The sequence below is a fragment of the Plenodomus lingam genome, assembly GCF_022343315.1.
Source record: "Plenodomus lingam strain CAN1 chromosome Unknown contig_5, whole genome shotgun sequence".
NCBI classification, from domain to species: domain Eukaryota; kingdom Fungi; phylum Ascomycota; class Dothideomycetes; order Pleosporales; family Leptosphaeriaceae; genus Plenodomus; species Plenodomus lingam.
This window is the reverse complement of record NW_027093957.1, coordinates 1,027,868-1,051,574: the sequence shown is the minus strand read 5'-3', so window position 1 is coordinate 1,051,574 and position 23,707 is coordinate 1,027,868. Positions and strand designations below refer to the sequence as shown.

Here is a 23,707-nt window from a genome sequence, read left to right as displayed (position 1 = left end):
CCGTCATTCAGCCTTCACTACTCCCCTACCAAGCTTCCTGCGAGCAACCCAAACTCAGACTCGCACCTTGCTGTCCCACCACCGCCTCCTAGCAGCATACAACATGCCGCAGCCGCCCAAAATCATCAAAGTCGAGGAACTCCCCGCCACAGAAGCAAAATGGATAGAATTCAGAAAGATCTCGTGGCAAGACCAAACTGGCAAGCCGCGAGTTTGGGAAGCCGCAGCGCGCAAGACACGAGGCTCCTCTGGCGTCGACGCAGTAGCCATTGTCACAATCATCAAGCACCCCTCACGCGCCCCCTCCACCATCATCATCCTGCAGTACCGGCCCCCCGTCGACGCGGTCTGCGTGGAACTCCCCGCCGGCCTGGTCGACGAGGGCGAATCCCCCAGCGAGGCGAGTGTGAGGGAGTTGCACGAGGAGACGGGGTATCAAGGCAAGCTCAAGTTTATTTCACCGACGATTGTGAGTGATCCTGGCCTGAGCACGGCGAATATGCAGCTTGCGGTGGTGGAGGTGCAGCTTCAGGAGGGGGATGAGGAGCCCGAGCAGAAATTAGAGGCGGGGGAGTTTATTGAGAAGGTGGTTGTGCCGGTGGATGAGCTGTTTGATCGGTTGGTGAAGTATGATGGGGAGGGGAAGACGGTAGATGCGAGGTTGTGGCATTGGGCGGCGGGATGGAAGATGGCGAGGGGGATGTTGTGAGTGGTGGTGGAGTTGTGAGGGGAGGGCTGATAGAAAAGGATCATGCAGTCGTTCGGCTGCGCTGGAGCGGGTTGCTAAAAAGTCTTTTCCAAGACTGGTTTATCATCAACACCCGATACCTTCACATACCTTCGCAACTTTCTTTAACCTCTACCGAATCCAAAGTCACAACCCCGCTTCCAAACCACAACACTGACATGTGTGTGTGCGAGTGGTCAAGATTCATCACACAGCGTTCCAACCACCCGAATCATCTCTGAAAAGCTAGTGTAATACACCTAGACCAATGCATGGGTCCAACACCGCATCATCGTGTGCTAAAATTGTGGTGTAGTCCACGAGGATCACACATTCGGTGTACGCACAGAAAGAAGTATAGAATCAGAGCTTATGTAATTCTTGATTCCTCGCTTGCAGATTGCTGGATGTATGTGTATCGTGTGAGGGTATGCGCAATAGCTATTAACCCAATCGTAGCCGCTGAACGGTTAACCCTTTTGTGATCCCAAACTTGAACATGCAATATCTTGGATGAGAAAGGTATGCCCTGGAATCTAGAGACATTGCAACGGCATGTGTATGGCTCAGCGGTGTCTTTCACACTGCTGTACCATATACCGTGTGCATGCATCAAATTCCACCTAGCGCTTGAAAACTCTTCAACCATATGTAAACCTCGAATCCCGATTGACTCCTTGGCCTTTACCAGTACAGTATCAAAACCTGCCCTTCAAATTACCGGCTTCAACATCCCCCATCAAACTCCTATTCAACCTTACCAACCTCGCCCCCATCTTCTCCTCTGCCGCCGCACCTACCTTCTCCCCCTCTCCCTGCCCTCCCATCTCCTGCGCCCTCTTATCCTCCTTCTCAAACCTCTTCTTCCACATCCCTACAAAATTCACATTCGCCTGCCTACTCCAAACATACCACCACATACTGCTAGTCCAGTGTACGAGGAGCTCGTCGCTAGCGCCTGCGTACGCCGCATCTGCCCAATGCATGGTGAAGTCCTTGGGGTGGGGCGCGGAGAGGAGATACGGATGCCCTGTTTGCGGGTCGAAGGCAGTCCAGCGGGCGAGGCAGAGGAGTTTGGCAGAGGGTGACATTGTGGCGGGTGGGGGGCGGGGAAGGTATGGGTGTGGGGGGGAGCGCGGAAGGGGGTCGAGGAGTAGGAGTGGGGTTGGGGGGTAGGGAGGGAGGGAGTGAGAGTGAGGAGTTGGGCTTAGGGGTGGAGTGTAGTCTCGTCCAACGTTTACTGGATGTGTGGTGTGGTTGAATGGATCATCGTTGGACGTTGTAGGCGTCATAGGGGGAGTGGGCTCTCCGAGCGCATCTGTTTGTGGCAGAGACATCGAGGGCTCTTGCTGTTTGATTAGGATCAATGGCTGAGGGAGATCGTCTTTCCACCCGTTCGTACCGACTGGTATGGCTGCGGTGATTATTTTGCGGAGCCTGAGCTCTTCCGCTTCCTTGATGTGGATGGCCCGTTTGTTATAGTACTGCGCTGCGATGGGTGGAAACATGGTAAAGACCTTGTCTCGGACGGCAGCGCGTGTGCGCTTGTACCATGTCTCAAGCTCTTCCCCATGATCAGCAGAGTCGTGAGAACCGGGATGAAGCGTCGGCAGCCACTCTGTAAGAAAGGGCATCCAGTGTGGTGCGCGATCTTCTAGACGTTGAGAATACTTCTTATCGGTTAGACGGGCAACGAAGTGCGCTGGGTTGAATAACCAGGAACTTGTAAAGGCTTTGTAGACTAATTGACACAAATCGTCAGTTTGACCAAGACAGGACAGAGTCTATCAGTGCCTACTTACTCTCAGTTCTTGTAGTGAAGCCTGCATCAAGCAGTCGTCTGTCCAGCCCGACAATCCTCAACATGTCCTTGGGATCCTTGTTGATCCAAACCATGCTGCCTGGGAAATTCGTGTCTTCCATTTCCTCGACGCGGATGTGGATGCCTTCAGGATCGAGCGTGAGGCCCAAGGGCTTGACCAAACTTCCAATGACCTTGCTGTGACTTGCATAATTATGTTCGAATGCACACCAGGTGAACAGCTCGGGCTTGAAACACACCTTGACGTCAATCTGGACCCAAGAGTCATGATCCTCATCTGCAGCAATAGCAAAGTACATGCAGTCTGGGGTCAGGAAACCGCGACGGCCGTGAGTCGTTCCGAAAATGGCTTTGATGGATTCGACGGTAGTGATCCAGTCAAATTTGTCCATCGTGGTGCTCTTGGCTGGAGAGACGAGAAAGTCGACGTCTCCAAAGTCCGGCTTTTCTGGCATCTCCGTGGGCACGACAACGTGCGGAAAGACTGTCTTCAGTGCAGTGGTGGCGTGCATCTTGATGCTGTGGTAGGCAGCTGGCGCCATGCGCGGGCAATTGAGGTTCTTGAAGGCCTGTCCACCCATTCTTCTGGACTGGAGTCAGTAGGACAGCGTATAGAGGAGAATTGTCAAGCGTAGCTTCGGCTTATTCGCTGAAGCGGATTTGAACTGATGTGAGGTTGTAAACAGAGATGAAAGGATGGCTATAGTTATATAACTTATATTGGGGACTTAAGAGAGACAGCCAGGTCGGGACAAACACACAAGGTGAAGGCTAGAAGTTAAAATAGAGATAGTGGACCAGACGTTCCCAGGTGAGGTCGTCTTTCAGGCATTCAGTGAGTATATTCAGAGGTGAAGAAGCAAATGAGATTATGGAAATTGGTCTGGATCCACAAGGAAGCAAGCCTGGAGTTACAGTTACAAAACTCAAGCATCTTGCCTTTAGGTCAATGGCGATAATTGTAGAGAAAGTCGTGTATCATGCATCTGCCTTGCTTACCGAATCCAAGCGACGACCAAGTGAAGACGAGATCATCAATACCGGTAACAAAAGTGGCGACAATAGTAGCATTGCAGAATGACAAAATGGCATAGCAGTGTACCTGCCTACACGTTATGGCTCGTGCTTTCCCAAAAGGTTCTGCGTAGAAACATTTCTTGCGCGTATTGGAGGTGACGGTGGAAGCAGTTTCCGACCTCAACCCCAGTCAATGCGGTAGCCTCCACGGACACGCTGTAATTCTTCTCAATACTGGAGTCCCCCATGACCACCACATTATATGAAAGACTAAAGAAGGCCGATTTCAACAGTTTCAATTTGCTGCTACTATGTAAGCAGAATGCGGCGTGATATCTACAGCGTTTCAGAAGGGGAAACATACTTTGAATCGTCGACGGGGGCTCTTCTATACAATCTGACCGTAGAACCAATGTTACCCTGTTGTATAGAACATCGTCGTAGTGTATCACAAGTAACTCTATTGCACTCAGAAATGGGGCAAAAGTGAACACTTCTATCCTTCGTGGGCTTGTTTGATGGGATAGCAAAATTGCGTGAAATTCCAGTATAATAGCGCTACATTCTCGGCGTGTAGGTATCATGCTTCAACTCAAATTCCACAAGAGCCATCGAGCAACGTGTTCATCATTCACTCTTGACACGCAATCACCTAAATTTACTTTTCTTCGATGCCGATCACGGCCATAATGGTTGCAGCTCACATTCAAGCCATCCCTGGGCATCCTGACGAGGGATTAAATCTGTTATCAGAGACGTAGATCTCATCCAGTGTCGCAAATCGCCAGTTAGGTAAGCGCTATACTGCTTCGCACTAGAATGATCGGTCCCGCGTAGGACATTAAGCTCGTCGAGCACAGCTAAAAGCACGGTATGGCCAGTGGAATTGATTTCAAAAAGCCCATTCAGGCTCTCGACAGGCTGACGAGAACTCATATCCTGCAGTTCGCGATTACACAAATCAAGGCCTGCTAGGAGTTATAGTAACCAAAAGATAGCCAAAACGTTGCCATCGAACACACAGTGAAGTGTACCACCATTCATTGCTGTCTCCTTGAGCGTTATCGCCATCATTGTGGTACCTGGGCGCCAATAGGACCGAGTCTACTTGAACTTACGGCTACCAGCGGTATATATTATTGCCTCTTTTCGAAGATTTCGACAGGCCTGCTCACCGAACAGAATGAGCTTTTGGCGATCGGCCCATGGCAGCCATGGCCCTGCTCGCTCATCGCCGTTTTCTCTTTCCAGAACGCCTCGACACGGACTAGAACCATCCTATTTTAGGTACGTAAGCTATACAACAGGACCTTTGCATGCTAAACGCGATGGATACTATGTACCGCATGGGTCCGGTTAGACTCGGTAGTATTCAAAAAAATTAGCAAAGATGCAACACGGCGTGCAAAGTGCTATACTCAACTGTGGACCACAGTATCATGACTAAAGACTCAATAAGAGTTACACAACACATCAACCCACAGATGTGCCAGAAGATCTTGAATCGTGGAAGCAAGTCCAATGATGAATTCTACGGGTTGTATAGGATGTTTGACAAGTCTGTTTAGATTACTAGTCTCTATATCAACGCCGATTGGCGAGGGTTCCGATAATCAAAGTGATGGCTAGGTACTCTTGGCTCAATCAAAATTAGTACTAGGACAATACCACAACATAAAAACCCTCTATAGATTCAAAAACATGCAATAATTGTATCTTTAGATATTTACATATCAGATTCAGGCTCATAATGTACATAAGACTCCCGACACCACTCTTCTTGGAATAATCTTGATCTACAGCAGTAAACAACAACGCAAAGTAATGTGCAAAGATTCGATGCGACTCGTTAAGAGGGACCAAGGCAGCGTAATTACACCTAACAGGGAAGTTTTAAATGCAACGCAAAAGAACCCGCGAAGTATCTTCTTGTAAATTTTTATTGATTCTTGAATAGGTTTACATGATATCCTTTAATTCCTTTCCTAGGCTATTTGCCTCCCACCTTACTGTGTGACGAGAAAGATACGTAGTCTGTGAAGAAACGGTATGGTATTTCGAATAATCTAGTTAAACAGCGCCTATTAGACTCTATACCTCTATACATCTTTGCTTTATAGTTATCTTGTAAGTGGACGCGTATTGCTATGCATATTGGTATTCCAGTGATAGTAACTCTACTATAGCTTTGTTGACATGCAGTCTAAGCTATCTAAAATTATCTTAAATCTTTCGTTAATACATACACCTAACATAAACATGTATCCTTTATGCTCTTACAATGCAAAACGAAATAAATTTTACGCCGAATAAATGGCTGCATCGCATAAACAGGTTCATGGTTTCAGCACATAGATTCTATTGAATCTCTAGTTTGGTATGCAAAAGTCCCAGGAAGAAAAATAGGCAAACGACCTGATTTTCATATGAAGGTGAGCCATTTTCAAATAGGGCTCTTGCTTTGCTGTCTAGATTAACTATACGATGTATAGTTAGGTAGCCATGTACAAATTCAATATCTTTAGCAGCTATATGGCTCGATCGCGGCCATAATACGGTTTTTTACCAGTCAAGATGGCTCTAATTATAGTTGCAGTATCCGACGATGAGGAGGGCCCAAATGTAGTGTGTAATGTGATCATCATGTCCTAGTCTAGGAGGATGGGAGCTATCTATGGGCAAGTACCGCCAAGAGGCTAAGCCCATTCAAGAGCCACACGTGACCATGGCATTCACGATACAGCAATAGTAAAAAGTACTGTTCCGCAGGCCGTCACTCTGCTTTCTCCTCACCAATATTTTTTACGCAAAGCACCCAAGCAGGGAATGATATTATATAGCAATCCTCTTTGGCCAAACACATCTCTAGAACCGGATGTGCGCGGGCAGAAAACATGATAGAATGCGCTCGCTTAGCTCTACAAAATGCACTAAAGATTACCCTATTAGGCCTAGTGGTTAATTTACTAAAAAACTCTAGAACAAAGTGGAGACAACCTAATTTGCTACTCCAAATATAGTCTTATGCTGTCGTGAAACTTGGCTCGGAAGACCTACTCTTTAATGGCAGTTAGTTATTGCAGCTTACTGTAAAGACACAGGTAGGTAGGAACGTCCGAAAGGGGTCCGATACGACTCAAAGGCATATGGGAGTGCGCGTCTGTATGGAGATTGAACGAATTAATTCCTACACCTATAGGTCTTGTACGAAAGGACAAGAAGAAATTGCCCACCTATCTATAAGCGTAAGGCTCCTTTTATATAGTGGAGGCAGAGGGGTAGGCTAGGATACTTGGACCTGAGTCGGGGCCGTATAGGCTGTGAGGCTGCCGCCTTTGGATGCTCTGGTCTGAGATAGAACGAGGGTTGCACTCGTTACACTTACTATATCAGTGTTTCTAAATCGCTCACACTCCATGCAATCGAAACAATAATTTTTCCTCCTATGTTTCCCAAGCACCACGTGGAAGTTTACAGGATTAGAGGAGAGATATTGCTACTACCATATGATTATTTCCCTGCAGCTAGAAATAAGATATGGCATATTGGACTTTTGCACATCATGTTGTGTCTACTTTCGTGGGTGCTTAGAGCTTGGTTAGTGCGTGGTTATTTTTGTTATATTATAGGTCAAAGATCACCAAAGATCGGCCTTGTTACAGAGAAGCCAAGGGGATCTTTGAGCTGTGCTCAGGTCTGCAAGTAACGTGATCCACCACCGAGCGCCCACCCCCACCGAGCGCCCACCAACACCAAAATCCACCACCCACTAAATAAGGATATTGCGCCACCCACAATAGCTATTATTACGAGATTTCTTAGAGTCGCGATTATTAGATCTATTAGAGTAGATTAAATATTTTAGATTATATAAGCAGCTTTTTAGGGGGTCTAATTAGGCGCCTATACTATAAAGTTACCTCCACTACTATATCCTCTTCTACTAGCTCCTTATTAACCACCTTAGCTAGTATAATAGTAGGAGGCTTAAGGATTTACCTCTTACCTATTTAGGACGTTTTAATATTATTTTAGAGTTACTTTTCTAGTTACTTAGTAGTTTTCTACTTATTACGTGTAGTAGCTTTTTAGGTAGCTTTCTCCTCCTACTTTTTCTTAGTAATTACTTAATTTAGGTAACACTCCTCTATAAGTTAAGCTTTAGTAAGCTTCTATTCCTTATAAAGCTTAATTACCTTACTTTTTTAGTATTATAGCTCCTATTCTTTAAGGTTTTTTTGCTCCTAGAGCTTAAATACTTACTCTACCTTTAATAGTAAAATAAATTAGGCACTACTACTATAATTATTATTAGGGGGTAATAATAGAGGTTTACTACGCTTCCTACACTTCTTCTTATTAGCTAGGGCAGCCCTTAGGTGTTTATTTTTGTAGTTAAGTAGAGTATTTCTTACTAATATAGTGTAGATTGTCTAGCTAAGCTTCTTTAACTATTTATTATAGATATTAATTATAGTATTGTAGAGTAACTGCTTTATCTTTCTCTAATTACTTACACTTAATATTAAGGTTATACTATTACTTAAAGAAGGCTAGTTGCTATTATTTATAGGTGCTTTAAACCTTAAAAGGATAACGTTAGGGTTAAGTAGTAAGATGCCTGTTACTTTAAAAGCTATTAATATTAGCTTTTCCTTAAAGGTATTGCTCTATGCTATAACAACTTAGGTAGGTAGGGCATCCGAAAGGTATCCTATACGACTTAAAGGCATATAGGAGTGCGCGTCTATATAGAAAAGGATAAGATTCCTACACCTATAGGTCTTGTATAAAAGGACAAGAAGAATATACCTATCCTAACTATAGGCGAGCTATTCTCTATATATATTAGTAAGTTAGGCCTTTATTAGGCCTAACTTAGCATAGAATAATAGGCAGGTAATTCTACCTTATTATTACACTACCCCCTCCTATAGAGAAAGGATAGTCCCTATCCTTAGGATTAGGTTTAGATCCCTTATTAAAGAAGAGCTTTTTGCAAAATAATTCTACCTTTACCTCTACCTTTACTTTTACTTCTTCTTCCTAGGGCACAGACCCCTATCCCTAGCCTGTATATAACTAGCCCTCTACCTACTAACTTTCTTATTCCTATATCCCTAATTTTTTAAATATTTAACCTAATCTATCTAAAATCTAGTAAGTATTTAATCTATATAATTAAATAGTTGCTAATCTAAATTAGAACCTTTAGCTATACTAGTACTAGTACTACTAGGAGTCCTCCCTATTGCTTATTGCGCTCTCTATATAAGAGTAGTTAGGGCTCTAGCTAGGGGCAGGTTTAATAATTTTAATTTTAAGTTAAAGAATTCTAAGAAGTGCTAGTACTATATCTCCTAGAATAAGTATTATAATCTAGTAAGTATCTAAGTCTAATAAGGTTCCTTTACTAATCCTAGTAGATTCCTTCTTTTATTAGCTAAGAGTACTCTGCCCTTAGGGGTGCCCTAGAAGAGTACTACAGCTTAATAGGAAACCCTACTAAAGGGGATAAGGATAATAAGGCTATAGTTACTTATTAGAAGGATATTAAGCAGTTTAAGGCTACTATTTAAGAAACTACCTAAAACCTTACTAAGTGCGTTACTATTACTAATACTTAGACTAAGGGTATAGAAGCTACTAAGATCCTTATAGCTATATATTATACTACTATATCTAATTTATATTAGCTTTAGAATAGTATCTATAAGATAGTCTTAGTAGTTAGGGGCTTAATAAGGGCTATTAAAGAACTTAAGGAGGAATTAGCGCTAAATTAGGAGGTAACCTTTTTAGTATAGGCTAAGATAAAGGCGTTTTATAAGAAGGAATCTAAATTAGTCCTAGCTCCTATCCCTGCTCCTGCACCTGCTCTAATCCCTGCTGCACTAGTTATCTAGAAGCTAGCAAAGAAGGATAGTCTAGGTGCTATCTTAGCTAATATAGAGTCTAAACTAGGTTCTAATAGAGAGATAGACACAGAATAAAGAGGTTTCCTAGGGGTAGTATCCTAGGAACCTTAAAATTAATGCACAAGTGTTGCATTAGTAGACTAGAGATAGGAAGGGGCTAGAGCATGCTAGGGAGTTAGTGCTGTCTTAGGTGCCCTCTCCTGCATAGGATACAGTTCTAAACGTAGCGTTTATAGGTAGTCTCTATACCTTTCTAGTAGTAATGTTAGGCTAGAATCTAATAGGTTTTAGTAGCTAATAGGTAGGTAGTAGACACTTAATTATAAGCCTTATAAATTAGTCTAGTATATAGGACTAATCTAGTAGGCACGCAAAGTTAATCCTAGTAGAGAAGGAGTCTATTTTCTATCTAATAGTGCTTAGGTAACTCTAATCTTTCTATTAGGAATAAGGACCTATTTTCTTAGAGAAGAGTTTTAATAAGTTCTAGGGATCTAAGAGTTATAGGGTTCTAAACTACTATAATTAAAGCAAGGATTAGTAAGGAACGCTTAGCTAGGTAGTCTTGTGCTAAGTTAGAGTTAATTTAGGGGTATAACCTATCTAGGGCGATTATTACTTATAAATAATTATCCCTCTAAGTAGTCTTAAGGTTAACTATATCCTATTCCCTTCTACTTAGGATATCTACTTAGGCGTTGTAAGATCTAGGAGTATACTTAATTTAGAAGTTAAAGGGACTTATAACCTCTAGCTATCTAGCTTGCCTAGCACTAAGGACTTTAGTAAATATAAAGTACTCTAGTGCTCTATAGTCTATATATACTCTAATAAGGTGCTAAGTACTTATTAGGTTAGCACGCTATTTCTTAAAGGCGTAGATTATTATAAATAATTCTTTATTATAGATTTTCTAGTTAAGTTTAGAACTAGTAAGGGTCTAACTAAAGAAGGATATAGGGTACTATTTCCTATTAGGATGCTCCTATAAGAGGATAGCTATAATAACTCTATTAGAGGCGTCTATCTTTAGTTTTAGAGGGTACTTAGGATAGAAGTAAGCTAAGCTTAGGATTGCTAGCAGGGCATTCCTAAGCTAGTTAAAGGCTTGTTAGCATTCTAAAGTCTATACAAATAGGGTAGTAGGACTCTAGAGAGTAGTTAAGGGCTTAGCTATCTTAGAGAAGTTTTCTACAAATTACTAGTAGAATCTAGTAAATCCTAGGAAGGACTTTACTCTAGTTATTATCTTAGGAGCGGACTAGTTTTAGAGTACTTTAACTTTATTAGGGTCTACCTCTAAGCCTTTGTTAGTTAGGATATATCTAAGGTAATAGGTATAGGTTGTATAGAATTCGCTTTTCTTAATATTAGCCTGTAATCTAGTAGAATAAAGACGCTTAAGGACTTTTTAAACATAGTCCTTATAAGTAGCAAGGTTTTTAGAGTAGATTAGGATATTATCTAGATAGGTAATATAGAAGTTATCTAAATAATCTATTAGTATATTATTTATATAACGCTAATAGGTTATAGGTCTGTTATATAGCCTAAATAGTAGGACTTTGTATTTGTAGGCACTATATCTAGTGTAGAAAGTAGTGTACTCCTCTAAGTTAGGGTCTATTTAGATCTTATTAAAGGTAGCACAAATATCTAGCTTAGTAAAGATTTTTACTTTAGCTAGCTAGGATAATAGATTGTCTATATAGGGTATTAGATACGCGTCCTTTTGCGTTAAGCTATTAAGCTTATAGTAATCTACACAGATCCTAAGGCCTTTATTTAGCTTCTTAACGTATAGGATAGGAGAGGTGAATAGGCTCTAACTAGTCTTAATAAAACCTTTCTATAGGTGCTCTTATATATATTCCTTAGTAGCCTAGAGTTCCTTAGTATTTTAATAATAGAGGGGACTCTAGTAGTTTAGAAGGGGTTCCTCTAGGACTATCTTATAGTTATAAGGCTAGTAGATAGGAAGTTTGTTAGCCTTAGCCTTATTAAAGACGTCCTAATAGGAGTTATAGTTAGATAGGAGCTTCTAATCTAATAAGCGGGTGTTAAGAGTATCCTATTTAGATAGGGTTTAGATCCTACGCTTAATCTTATACAGGCTAGTAGTAAAGAATTTATTAGAAGATTTTTTTATATTAAAATAGAAAGCATTAGTAGAAATAGTAGCAATTTAGAATTTTGTAGGTAGGGTAATAGTTAGTAATTAGACTAGGGTAGGTGGCGTAATAGGTTTAGTAGCAGCCCTATAAGTGGCTGGAATTTTAAGTATACCACGTATCCTATTAATTAAACTAGGACTATTTTAGTTCTAGTTCTCCTCTTAATCCTAAAGGGCGTCTCTTTGTAAGATATTATAGGTAACTAGAGTAGATAGCACTTGCTAGTAGAGTTGTACTAGAATAGGAGGTGTGGGGTTGTAGGTTAGAGGATATTTCTCTAGCTAGATTAGTTAAGATTTATCTGTATTAATTAGGATTTAGAACTATTTTAGCTAGTATTATCTAATAATATAATCCTAAGAACCTAAGTCTACTATTACAAAGGGGTAGTTATAAACCTTTTAGCCACTAACTATTATATAAAGCTAAATATAGTAGGTAACTAGGGAGGTAATCTAATCCTAGAACCCTTTAATAGTAAGCTTATATAGTAGCTTTTAGATAGGTACCCTAAGCGTAGAAAAGATATTATAAGCAATTTTTAAATTAAGAAATAAGTAACCTTAGGCCCTAGTATCTACTAAAGCGTTTAGGCAAACACTAGATCTATTAAGGTATAGGGTTATACGTGCAAGCAAATAGGAACTAAAAAATAATTTAGTTAAGGAAAGGTTTAACAGGTTATATTAAGTTAGGCCTAGAAAGGAGAATCCTCCTAGGCGTTGTTGTTTCCTGTCTAATAGCTATCTAAATTAGTTAATTTAGCAGTATCTTCTTCCTTAGAATTCTTAGCAACCTATTCTATATCTATAGCCTAAATCCTAGGGGGTTTAGGGTAGTTACTAGAGAAGTGCCTAGGCTTTCTATAATTATAGTAAGTTACTAGGGTTCCTGTTATAGTAGCGCTAGGAGTAGCTAGAGTAGCAGATAGGGGTTAATTATTTTAAGGGGTAGTGCCTTATTATTGTAAGTAGGGTATATAAGGTTTAGCTATTAAAGGTCTATTATAGGGTTTCTAATTAGCGTCTAAATAGGACTAGTTTCTAGAGTGTTAGAAGGGGGTTAGTCCTTTTCTAGATAATAGAGTAGTCTAGGTAGGAGCAGACAAGGTAGGGTATAGGTGGCGTTCTATATTAAAAGTAGTAAGATAATCTACTATAGTCTTAAAATTATTATGCTAATTCTATTAGAAAGCAAGGTTTAGTATCCTTAGGGAAGGTGTAATCTTTATCTAGAGGTAGTAATACTACTCTAATTAGGGTACTTCTCCTCTAATAGCAAGACTCTAGAATTATAACTTAAAAGTAGGGAACATCTCTATATTAGTTATATACAGGCAGTTAAATATAGTCTAACTCTTAGCTATCTTATTTCTAGTAATAAAGTAAGTTTAAAGGAGGGTAATTATTTCCTTAGCTTTTTAGAATTAAAGACTTAGGGAATTAGATAGGTAACGTAGCTCTAAGTATTCTCTTGCTAGTCCTAAGCAGTGTCCCTAGACTAACGCTATCTAAGCTCTAGAAGAGGGGTAGTAATTAGCATTAATCTCTAGCCTATCCTAAATAGATGCTTGCTATTATCTAAAAGTAGGGTTAGCACTATTACTAAGTGTAGAGATATTTAGCGTCTTTTTAGATTATCTCTTAGCTTTTATAGTATATACTATAAGGTTTAATATAGAAGCTAAAGACTAGCTAGGTTAGGTAGTACCCTATATCTCCTTATAGAGGGAGGTGTTGTATAACTAATTAGTAAGTTGCTTAACTTGTTCCTCTAACCTCTCCTTTTTAGATAGGGTTAATATATACTTATCTTTAAGGGAGGTGTTACTTTAAGATTTCCTAGGAGCATAAGGTACCTTAAGAGATAGATAGGAAGTAGGTCCTTTAAGGAGGGCGTTATTAATTAAGTCTTCCTTATCTAATTTCTTTCTATTAGTAAATAGGCTTTTAAAAGCAGCTAAACTAGATACCCTTCCTTTGCCTTTGTCTAATATTTTGTAGTTAATAAGAACAACAAATCTTTTCTTTAGGGGGGGTTTAGTTATAGGAGGATATTAGCTTTGCCTCTAATTCCTCTAGGCTTTTAGTAGTCTCTAGGTCTCTACCTTAACGTAATCTAACGCGATTTTTCTAAAGGTAATCTAGCACCACCTATAGGTCTAGAAGTCTAAGCCTATAGGCTTTAGTTATTAGAAGTTCTAATAGCTATTCTAACTGTGGAGTTATAGGGTTAGGTAGCTACTAGAACTAAATTAGTAGCTTAAAATAACAACAAATGCGATATTCTTAAATACTATTACTAGCTAGGATAATATTCTTCTTATAATATAATAACTTAGGTAGGTAGGGCATCTAAAAGGTATCCTATACAACTTAAAGGCATATAGGAGTGCGCGTCTATATAGAAAAGGATAAGATTCCTACACCTATAGGTCTTGTACAAAAGGACAAGAAGAACATGCCTATCCTAACTATAGGCGAGCTGTTCTCTATATATATTAGTAAGTCGGGCCTTTATTAGGCCTGACTTGGCATGGAACAATGGGCAGGCAATTCTGCCTTATTGTTACATATGCAGCATTAAATAACTAGTAGAAATCCCTCTTAGTAATACTTGTAAGCCCTTAGGAGCTATCTAGAAAACTAGATAGTTAAGCTTTGTATAAAGCTACAAAGGGAGCAAATACTATAATATTAAGCAGCTAAAGGGTGTAAGTGCTATAAGGGGGATATATTATAAGTAGGATCTTATATTTATTATAGTACTTAATAAACTCTATTATTATATAAGATCTATAGCTATTAAGGATAAGGAGCTAGTATAAAGTATAAGCTTTAGCTTTTGTCTTACAATTAAACACCTCCTTAAGCTAGAATACCCCTAGGGTGTGGCTTATCTACCTACTTAGTAATCCTATAAAGAAAGCTTAGTGTTGTAATAGGTTAAAATCTTGTAACTAGGTATCCTATAGAGCTCTAGATTAGGACTAATAAATAAGGGTAGGGGTAAGAGTAGTACTATTAGCGCATATGCAAGCTATAGTAGTAATCCACTCCCTATTACTATCCTAGAGTATAGCTCTAATCTTTCTCTGCTTATAGGTACTCTTATTAAACACATGTTTAGTTTTTAATAGTACTCTAATAAGAAAACCCTTCTTATCTATATTATAGATATACTAACTCTTAATATTATATTACTCTATTTTTTAGTGTAAAAGCTTAAAGTATAAGCTATACTTAAAGGTAGAATTAGCTTTAAAGTAGTTACAATTAAGCCTAGTAGCCTAATAGGAGATAAGATTAATATTATAGCATGTGAAGGGCTTAGGCTTATACCTAAGCCTAGGTCTAACACAAGATAGACTAAGTCTAACACCACTACTAAGCAAACACATTACATACCTATAAAAAGGCGCTAAGGGCTTACCTCTCCTTTAAGATACTAAATACTATTATTAACGCTTATTATATTCTCCCTTAAGGCTAGTCTATAATATTTTAGTATCTTCTTCTAAATATACTATAATAGTAATAAGAGATAGACGCACTAGATATTTAGAATAATTAGGTGTAACCTAATATAGTAGAAAGGCTAATATAATAGGTCTATAGATTAATAGAATAATAGGCTTAAGACTCTACTATAATAGCTATACTATATTAATAGAATAAGGAAATACGCAATTAGATTCTATCCTAACCTTCCTCTAAGCCTGCTAGGTTTAATAATATACTACCTCTACCCTCTACTACCTTATATTATAAACCCTTCCTAGTTAGCTTACTATATAATAGTACTAAGGCAAACTTCTCCTCCTAGTAAATAACTATAGAGTTTAAACTGCGTGCAGATAAGGTCTTTATTAGGGATAAGGAGGCAAGGTTTATATATATTTAGTCCTAGTTATTACCTATAGTCTAGCGCGCTATAGTACTATACTTTAAGGATAGTGTACGCAAGTGTTAGAATATAAGCAGGTTTCTTAACTACCTAGCGTTCTATTATAGTAACTATTATAGGTAGAAGTGCGCCTAAGTTACGTTAGAATACTTATATTAGGGCTAAAATTAGCCTTTTATAGAGTTCTTTATAAATTTTATATAGCTCCTTATATAGTTAGGAGGTTTATACTAGAATAATAAATAAAAGCTTTTATAACTTTAGTAATCTCTTAATAGTTATATACGCTTAGTTTCCCTTAATAGGGGAGTCTCTAGGATAAACTATAATATAGCTATAGAGGAATATAAGATAATTATAGTAGATATTAAAATAGCCTCTCTAGAACTAGGTTTTCTTTAGGCTAGTAAGTCTAAGGAACCCTAGTAGAAGTCTAACTTAGATTAGGATAGTAATATAAATATAGTAGAAGTAGCAGCCTTATTAAGTACACCTACTAAACTACTAATATTACGTCCTAACTAGATCCTATAGAACCTATTTAATACACAGAAACTAGTAAAGGTCTACACCTAGTATAGATAGGGTGGTTATTTTATACGTGCATGCCCTAATACCCTATTACTATAACTAGTAGGTGTTAAGATAGTTAAAGTATTAGTAAGTAGCCCTAATTTAGGAAACTAGCTACCCCTAACTTTAGGCTAAGTTAGGGGTATAAGGAGGATACTATAATAGAGGAATTATTAATAGTAGAGGCTATTAAGTGTCCCCTAGATATTAAGGCTAGGTTAAATAATCCTCCTTTCTTTATTCCCCTCCTCCTGGGTAGAGTAGAGAATATATAAGCGATAGTTAATTTAGGGTACTAGTATTTTAGTATAGTTAAGGAAAAGTTAGTAAGATAGATTAGTAGGAACTTTATTAATATTCCCCTATAACCCTTATAATATACCTAGGGAATTACTAAGGGTACAAGAATTTTATAGTTAGTAGTATTAGACTATAATTTAGATAGTTAGTAGTCTTAGCTTTTAGCCTATATAGTACCTAGTCTCTCCTATTAACTAATACTAGGTAGACTATAGCTATATAGAGAGGGTGTTATTATAGATATTCTATAAGGCAAATTAATAATTAGAAAGGTAGGAAATATAGTAGTATAAGAGAGTAGGAGACGCCTATATCCTACCTATATCTCTATTATCTTAGGTTTAGTTATAGCAGGGTTACTAAATTAAGGATCCTAATAGGAAGATATATAGGTACAAATTTTTATAATAAATATACTAGATATTTTATAGGTAATATATAACTTACGCCTAATAAAATATCTAGGAAGTGTTAATAAGGGAAGTCCTATTAATATACACACTATCTATATTACTAATAATATAGTTCCCTATAAACCTAAGTATAAAACTAGAAAGATAAAGTTGCTACTAGAACTATAAGAGTTTAAGGACCTGTTTAACAAAGAGTTAGCAAGTAGTTTACTACCTTATTAAGGTAGTATAGATTATTATATTTAGTTAATAACTCTCCTAGATAGAACCTAGCCTAACCCCCTATAGGGTCCCCTATACCCTATATCGCGTAATTAATTACTAGAACTAAGAATATAACTTACTAGATTAATAGATAAGGGCTAGATCTAAGCAAGCTCTTCTATAGCTAGAGCTCTAGTATTGCTAGTAAAGAAGCTATTAGGTAGTTAGCGCCTTTATATAGATTACTATATACTTAATAGCATAATAATATTAGACTAATACTTACTACTACTTATTAAGGAAACTTTATATATACTATCTAGCGTAAATTAGTTTATAAAAGTAGATATTTACGCTACCTTTTATAAAGTTAGAATAGTAAAAGGTTATAAATCCTTAATAGCTTTCTATACCTAGTTTAGGCTATATAAATAGTTAGTATATCTATTTAGTCTTAGTAGTGCGCTATCTACTTTCTAGTAATATATTAATACTACGCTTATAGAGTTACTTAGATTATATATAATAGCCTACCTTAATAATATCCTAATTTATTTAGGAGGAGACTAGTTTAACTATATAGAAAAGGTAAAGTGTGTACTTATACTATTAAAAGAAGCAGGACTATACCTAGACTTAGAGAAATATACTTTTAGTATTAAGGAGGTACACTACCTAGGCTATATTATTAAGGTAGGTAAATTACTTAGACCTAACCCTAAAAAGCTTAGGGTAGTATAGGAATAGGAATCCCCTAGGAATATAAGAGAGGTAAAGAGTTTTCTAGGTTTTGCTAACTTCTACTATAATTTTATTATAAAGTTTTCTAAAGTAGTAGCGCCTTTAAACTAACTAACTAGGAAGGACACCCTATTCTAATAGGGAGAGGAAGAATAGAGTGTATTTAATACACTAAAAAAGGTATTTATATCTAGACTAGTACTAATATAATAGGACCTAGCTAAAGAAATATTATTAGAAGTAGACTATTTAGGATACACTCTTAGGGGTTGCTTATTATAAAAAGTTAGGGGCGTCTAGTGCCTAGTTACCTACTACTCTATAGCACTAACGCTAGAGAGACAAAACTATACTATATATAATAAGGAATTACTAGCTATTATTAAGTATCTTAAAAGTTAGTTAGTAGAGCTATAAAGTATTTATAAGCTATTTATAATATTTATAGACTATAAAAACCTAGAGTACTTTACTAGCCTTTAAAGCTTAAGCGAGTAATAGTGCTACTAGGTAGAGGAACTTTTAAAATACTAGTATATCCTATAGTATAGACCTAGCTATCTTATAGGATAACCTAATACCTTAAGTAGGTAACTATAAGATTTAAACTCCCCTAAAGTAACACTATAGTTAGTAATGCGCCCTAAATTAATCTAGGTTATAGTGTTAGAAGCAGAGGAGGTATCTAAGTTACTAAAGGGCGCTAGCCTCTTTGCTAACCTATATATATAGATACTATAGGATAAAGTAGTATTAGAAGATAAGATATACTAAGTATATCTTAATATAGTCTAGAAAGGCACTAGGTTTTTCCTAGTTTTAGCTAACACAAAGTAATAGATTAGGGACTATATAATTAGCGCACATAGTACTTTGCTTTAGAGGGGCGTTATTTAGTTACTAATATAGGAACCCCTTATAACTACTATTATATAGCAAGTATATAAATTAGGTTTAGTAGGATATCTAGGGAAGAATATAATATTTTAAATACTACGCTATAACTATTATTAGGATAGAATATTAGGAGATATTACGTAGTATATTTAGAACTACTATTATTATAGTGCTTATATCTCCTAGAAGCGCTAATAGGGTCTATTATAACCTATACTAGTTATATTATAATACTAGTCCTAAATATCTATAGATTTTATAGTTAACCTACCTATAAAAGATAATAGTAAACCTTAGTTCCTATTAGTTATTACTAATAGATTATCTAAATATATTTAGCTTAAAGTAATAGTCTCTATAGTAGCTAATTATTATATAAGGATCTTCTAGGATAACTAGTAGTAGTTCTAGGGCTTCCTATCCTCTATTATTACTAACTAAGGCTCTAACTAGTTAGGATCTTTCTAGATAATATTATACTAGATAATAAAAATAAACTAGTTACTATTTACTATATACTACCCCTAGATAGATAGTAGGATAGAGCGGGCAAACTAAGAGGTGTAGGTGGTGCTGTGTATAATAGTATGCTTTAAGCAGACTAACTAGCCTAACTACCTGCTAGCCTGCTAACTTGCACTTAATAACAGGGACTCTAGCATAACTAGTGTTAGCCTAAATCTGCTTTTAAATAGGTATACTATAGACACGCTATAAAAGATAATATTACTACTAGTAAAGCCTAAGAATCCTTATAAAGAGGCTATAGTATTCTTATTATACCTATAGAGGGGTGTAAAGCTAGTATAAGCTACTATTATATTCTAATAGTAATAATAATAGGAAGTAATAAACTAGTCCTATTACCTAGCTAAAAAGTTCCTAAAAGGTAATATAGTTTAGTTTATAATACGTAATATAAAGATAAACTAAGTAAGTAAAAAGTTTAACTAGCTATAAGTAAAGTATAGAGTAATAGAAGTCCCTACTCTACTTATAGTAGTATTAGATTTACTAGGGAACTTATATAAGACTATATATATAGATCTACTAGAGAGAGCTACTAATAACCTACTACTAAGCTAGAAGCTTTAGGACTTATAACTAGGTCTAATAGTTACTCTAGAAAATAAAGATATAATACTAGATAAATAGGAAGTAGAAGAGATCCTTTATATAAAAAATATAAGAGGAAAAGGAAAGTATTAAGTCCTAGTAAAATAGAAGGGGTATATTAATCTAATATAGTACCTGCTAGAGGTAGTATAGGATACTAAGGCTCTAGATAAGTTTAAGAAATAGTATAGGGATACTACGTATAATAATAGCCTAATATATATAAAAGCTAGGAGGTAAGGCTAAAAGGAAACTAGAATAATAACTTAGACCTTTATTATAATTAAGAAGTAGAAAGGTATTAAAGATATCTTTTATTTATCCTAATAATACTTTAAGTAAGTGCCCTACTACTAAAGTTTTATAATATAGCTAATAATTAGGTAGTAGTATCTATACTATTACTATCTATAACTAACCCCTCCCTAGCCCCCCTTAAACTATTATTTATATTATTCTAACGCCTTTATATCTCTTAGTAATAGTAGTAACGCTTGCGCGTAGCGTAGGTAAGGGAAGACTTAGTTAACAAGTATAAGTAGTAGTAGTAGTAGTAGTAGGAGGAGGGTAGTGCTTTAATAGCTTACTAATATATAGTACCCTAGGCCTAAAGAAAGTAAATATTAGAATAGATATAAAGGGAATAAGGGAAAATTAATACTAATAATAAGAGTCTTAATATTATAGGTAGTGCGCTTAGTAGCGCTCTTAAGCTTATTAATATAAAAGTTAGTTTAGGCCTAGGTCTTATTTATACGCTAGTTAATATACTAGAAGGTAATACTAGTAGTAGTAGCAAGCTATATAATATTATTATTACTATAACTACTATATAAAGGTATAATAGTAGACTAAAGTAGAAATACTAGAGTACTAGTAGTAGATAGAATAATAGCACTAAGCTAATACTAATTATAGGCACGTAAGTAGGTAGTAGGGGTAAGTAGAGTAATAGTATTATTAGTTTAAGCCCTTAATATAAGATCCTTAAAATAATAGTAGAGCTAGTAGAACTATAGTATAAACTAGTAATAGGTGCCTTTAGTAGGTTTCCCTATAAAAGTGCTAAGGGTCCCCTTCTTTATAATATAAAGGTAATCCTCCTAGTAACTATAATAAAACTAAAGCTAGTTATAGAGGGCTTAGTAAATATTAGGATTATTAGTAAGGATAGCTTCTAACTAAGTATAAGTCTTATAGCTATAATAGTAGGACTTATATAAGTGCCCTAGATATAGTTAGAACTTGCTATAAAGAAAATAAAAATTAAGGGGAACTTACTACTACCTTCCTAATAGTTATACTTACTAAAAAGATAAAGCTAGTTAATATACTAATTATAGGGAAGTAGCTTTATAAAGCTACTATTATACTCCTTATTATCTAAGTTACTAGAAATAATAAAGCTACTAAGTAGCTATATTTAGGGAGACGTGTGCTAAGTAAAAGTTAGTATAGGAAATATAGGAAGAATATTAGAAGTACGCACCTTATCTTAGTAGGCCTAGTATAGGGTCTAACTACCTTATAGTAGATCCCTACTACTAGCACTAGTAGTAGTAGATAAGGATATAATAGAGGCTAAATAGGTAGGATTAATATAGAGAAGGTAGAAAGAGGGCTAATTAGTAGGGAAAATCTATTATATAATAAAGTAAGTTTAGGAAATTTATAGTAGGCAGGGGATAGCTATATTAGAACTTTTATAGTAGGGTGCTAAAATAAGTATATAGACGCTACGCGTGCGTACTACTTAATATATAGGCCTATTATAAATTAGGAAGGAATAAAGATATAATAATAAAACCTAAGAATATATAGAAATAAAGCTAAAAATAGATTATAGGGTACAAAGATATAACCCTAGACCCCTAGAAAGACAATTTTATAATAGTTTATAGGGAAGGTTAGGGGTATATAAAGGGCTTAGGCTTGTAACAAGGTAGGCGCCCTGCCTATGAAATAAATACTACGTCATCTCCCCTGTCTGTACCAATTCGGCCATGGTCCAAAAGGTACGCACGAGAATACTTAAGCTAAGTAATCCTTGTATAGTATAATATATATATCTTAGCTAAATAGCCTAAGATAATAGTGCTAGACCCTAGCGCTAACCTATAAACCTTGTTCAAGTCTAGCCTAGGCATCTAGTAAGCGCTAGCTATTTTAGCCTAGCCTTGTTACACTACCTCCCTCCTTAAATATCTTAGTCCCTAAGACAAGTAAGCTATAAGCTCTTTAGCTAAGGGCAATATATATCCGCTCTACCCTAATTAGGCTTAGCAAGCCCTAGCACTAACCCTAGAAATCTAGTCTAGCCTAGTCCTAAATAGGCCCTAGCACTAACCCTAGCAAATCTAGTCTAGCCTAGTCCCCTAAGCATAATTTAAGCTAGAGATAATCCGCGGATTTAAACTCTAGACCTTTAGGTTAGCTTAAGTATTATATAATAAGGTAGGCGCCCTACCTATAAAATAAATACTACGTTATCTCCCCTATCTATACTAATTCAGCTATAGTCTAAAAGGTACGCACAAGAATACTTAAGCTAAGTAATCCTCGCATAGTATAATATATATATCTTAGCTAAACAGCCTAAGATAATAGTGCTAGACCCTAGCGCCAACCTATGAACCTTGTTCAAGTCTAGCCTAGGCATCTAGTAAGCGCTAGCTATTTTAGCCTAGCCTTGTTACAAGGCTTATGCCTAAGCCTAGGTCTAACACAAGATAGACTAAGTCTAACACTACTACTAAGCAAACACATTACATACCTATAAAAAGGCGCTAAGGGCTTACCTCTCCTTTAAGATACTAAATACTATTATTAACGCTTATTGTATTCTCCCTTAAGGCTAGTCTATAACATAGCAGTTAATAAAGCGCTACACCTAATTTTTGCCTACTAGATTCCCTATTATTTTAGTTACAAAATTTTAAATAATAGTCTATATAGGGGGTAATCCTTACCTATAAAGCTCTTTAATATACTTTATAAGCTTGCTTTCTTATATAGTATTAAGTATTTAACTATTTAGTAGAGTAGTAGTACGCGCCTACTAAATTTTCTAGTAGTGTCTAGATAAGGTTAACTACAAGTAACTATACTTTTCTACTATTTCTAAGTATATAAAATCTTCTCTAAGAGTTAAGGATTTAATTGCTGCAAGCGCGTTGTTAATAGGTGCTATAGTTGTTAAGAAATTTAGTGTTGAAAATTTAGTGATTTTAGTGTTGGTGGGCGCTCGGTGGGGGTGGGCGCTCGGTGGTGGATCACGTTAAGCGAGCACAAGATTATTTCTATTTTGGCCAATATTTAAGAGGGCTGGATATTTAAAGAGCTCTTATTCCTAGGTATTGTTCAATCATCCAGTCATTGTCTCTCTACTATCGAGTACCTTGTTACACGCCTATATGATGCATATTCGCACGCTTCTTACCGCACTTCTTGTACCTTTGCTGTATATATTTTAGCAGCCTTAGTTTTAAGACCTTGCTAATTATTAGTAGGGTGAACGGTGACACACACACGCGATGTCGGTGCAACATTGAAAGGGAGAATCCATGTCAACAGAAAGCCTGCGAAAATTATGGCACGAAATTTTTTGTCAAGCGCCCTTTTTTTCCACCAGATGCTGACGTGTTTAAAACAGCCTGGAACGTAGGTTACTCCCCTTTTCTTGATATTTCACGATCTATACTTACCCTACTGTAGAACTTTTATACCGCCTGTTTTGCGGAACAATATTTCAATGCGCATGCTGGAGAAAATGCTAATAAATATCATGATGCACCGCCAAAGGCCTTGGGAGGCAAAGAATACACCAAGGCGTGCGAGGCCCAATGCGGCAAAGGTGTGAATGGATTGTGTGCGAACTGGCTCACTTGATAACTTTTTAT

The 23,707-nt window shown here is 37.0% G+C and overlaps 3 protein-coding genes across 3 annotated transcripts; 2 read left to right on the top strand and 1 right to left on the bottom strand.

The window, feature by feature from the left end:
• Positions 1-103: 103 nt before the first annotated feature.
• On the top strand, positions 104-709 carry IAQ61_008996 (uncharacterized protein; the record flags this gene model as incomplete). The annotated part of the gene is made up of 1 exon (XM_003836600.2): positions 104-709. One exon carries the CDS (start codon positions 104-106, stop codon positions 707-709), a length of 606 nt encoding a protein of 201 aa, XP_003836648.2.
• A 1,298-nt stretch (positions 710-2,007) lies between these two features.
• On the bottom strand, positions 2,008-4,648 carry IAQ61_008995 (uncharacterized protein; the record flags this gene model as incomplete). Its single annotated transcript, XM_066098213.1, has 6 exons — positions 4,589-4,648; positions 4,271-4,534; positions 3,931-4,024; positions 3,660-3,875; positions 2,530-3,134; positions 2,008-2,468 (listed from the first exon to the last, which is right to left on the bottom strand). Coding segments are annotated over exons 1-6 (1,692 nt in total), but the record flags the coding sequence as incomplete, so codon positions are not given.
• An 18,573-nt stretch (positions 4,649-23,221) lies between these two features.
• Positions 23,222-23,696, top strand: IAQ61_008994 (uncharacterized protein; the record flags this gene model as incomplete). Its single annotated transcript, XM_066098212.1, has 3 exons — positions 23,222-23,268; positions 23,318-23,468; positions 23,523-23,696. 3 exons carry the CDS (start codon positions 23,222-23,224, stop codon positions 23,694-23,696), a joined length of 372 nt encoding a protein of 123 aa, XP_065951851.1.
• Between the last annotated feature and the right edge of the window lie 11 nt (positions 23,697-23,707).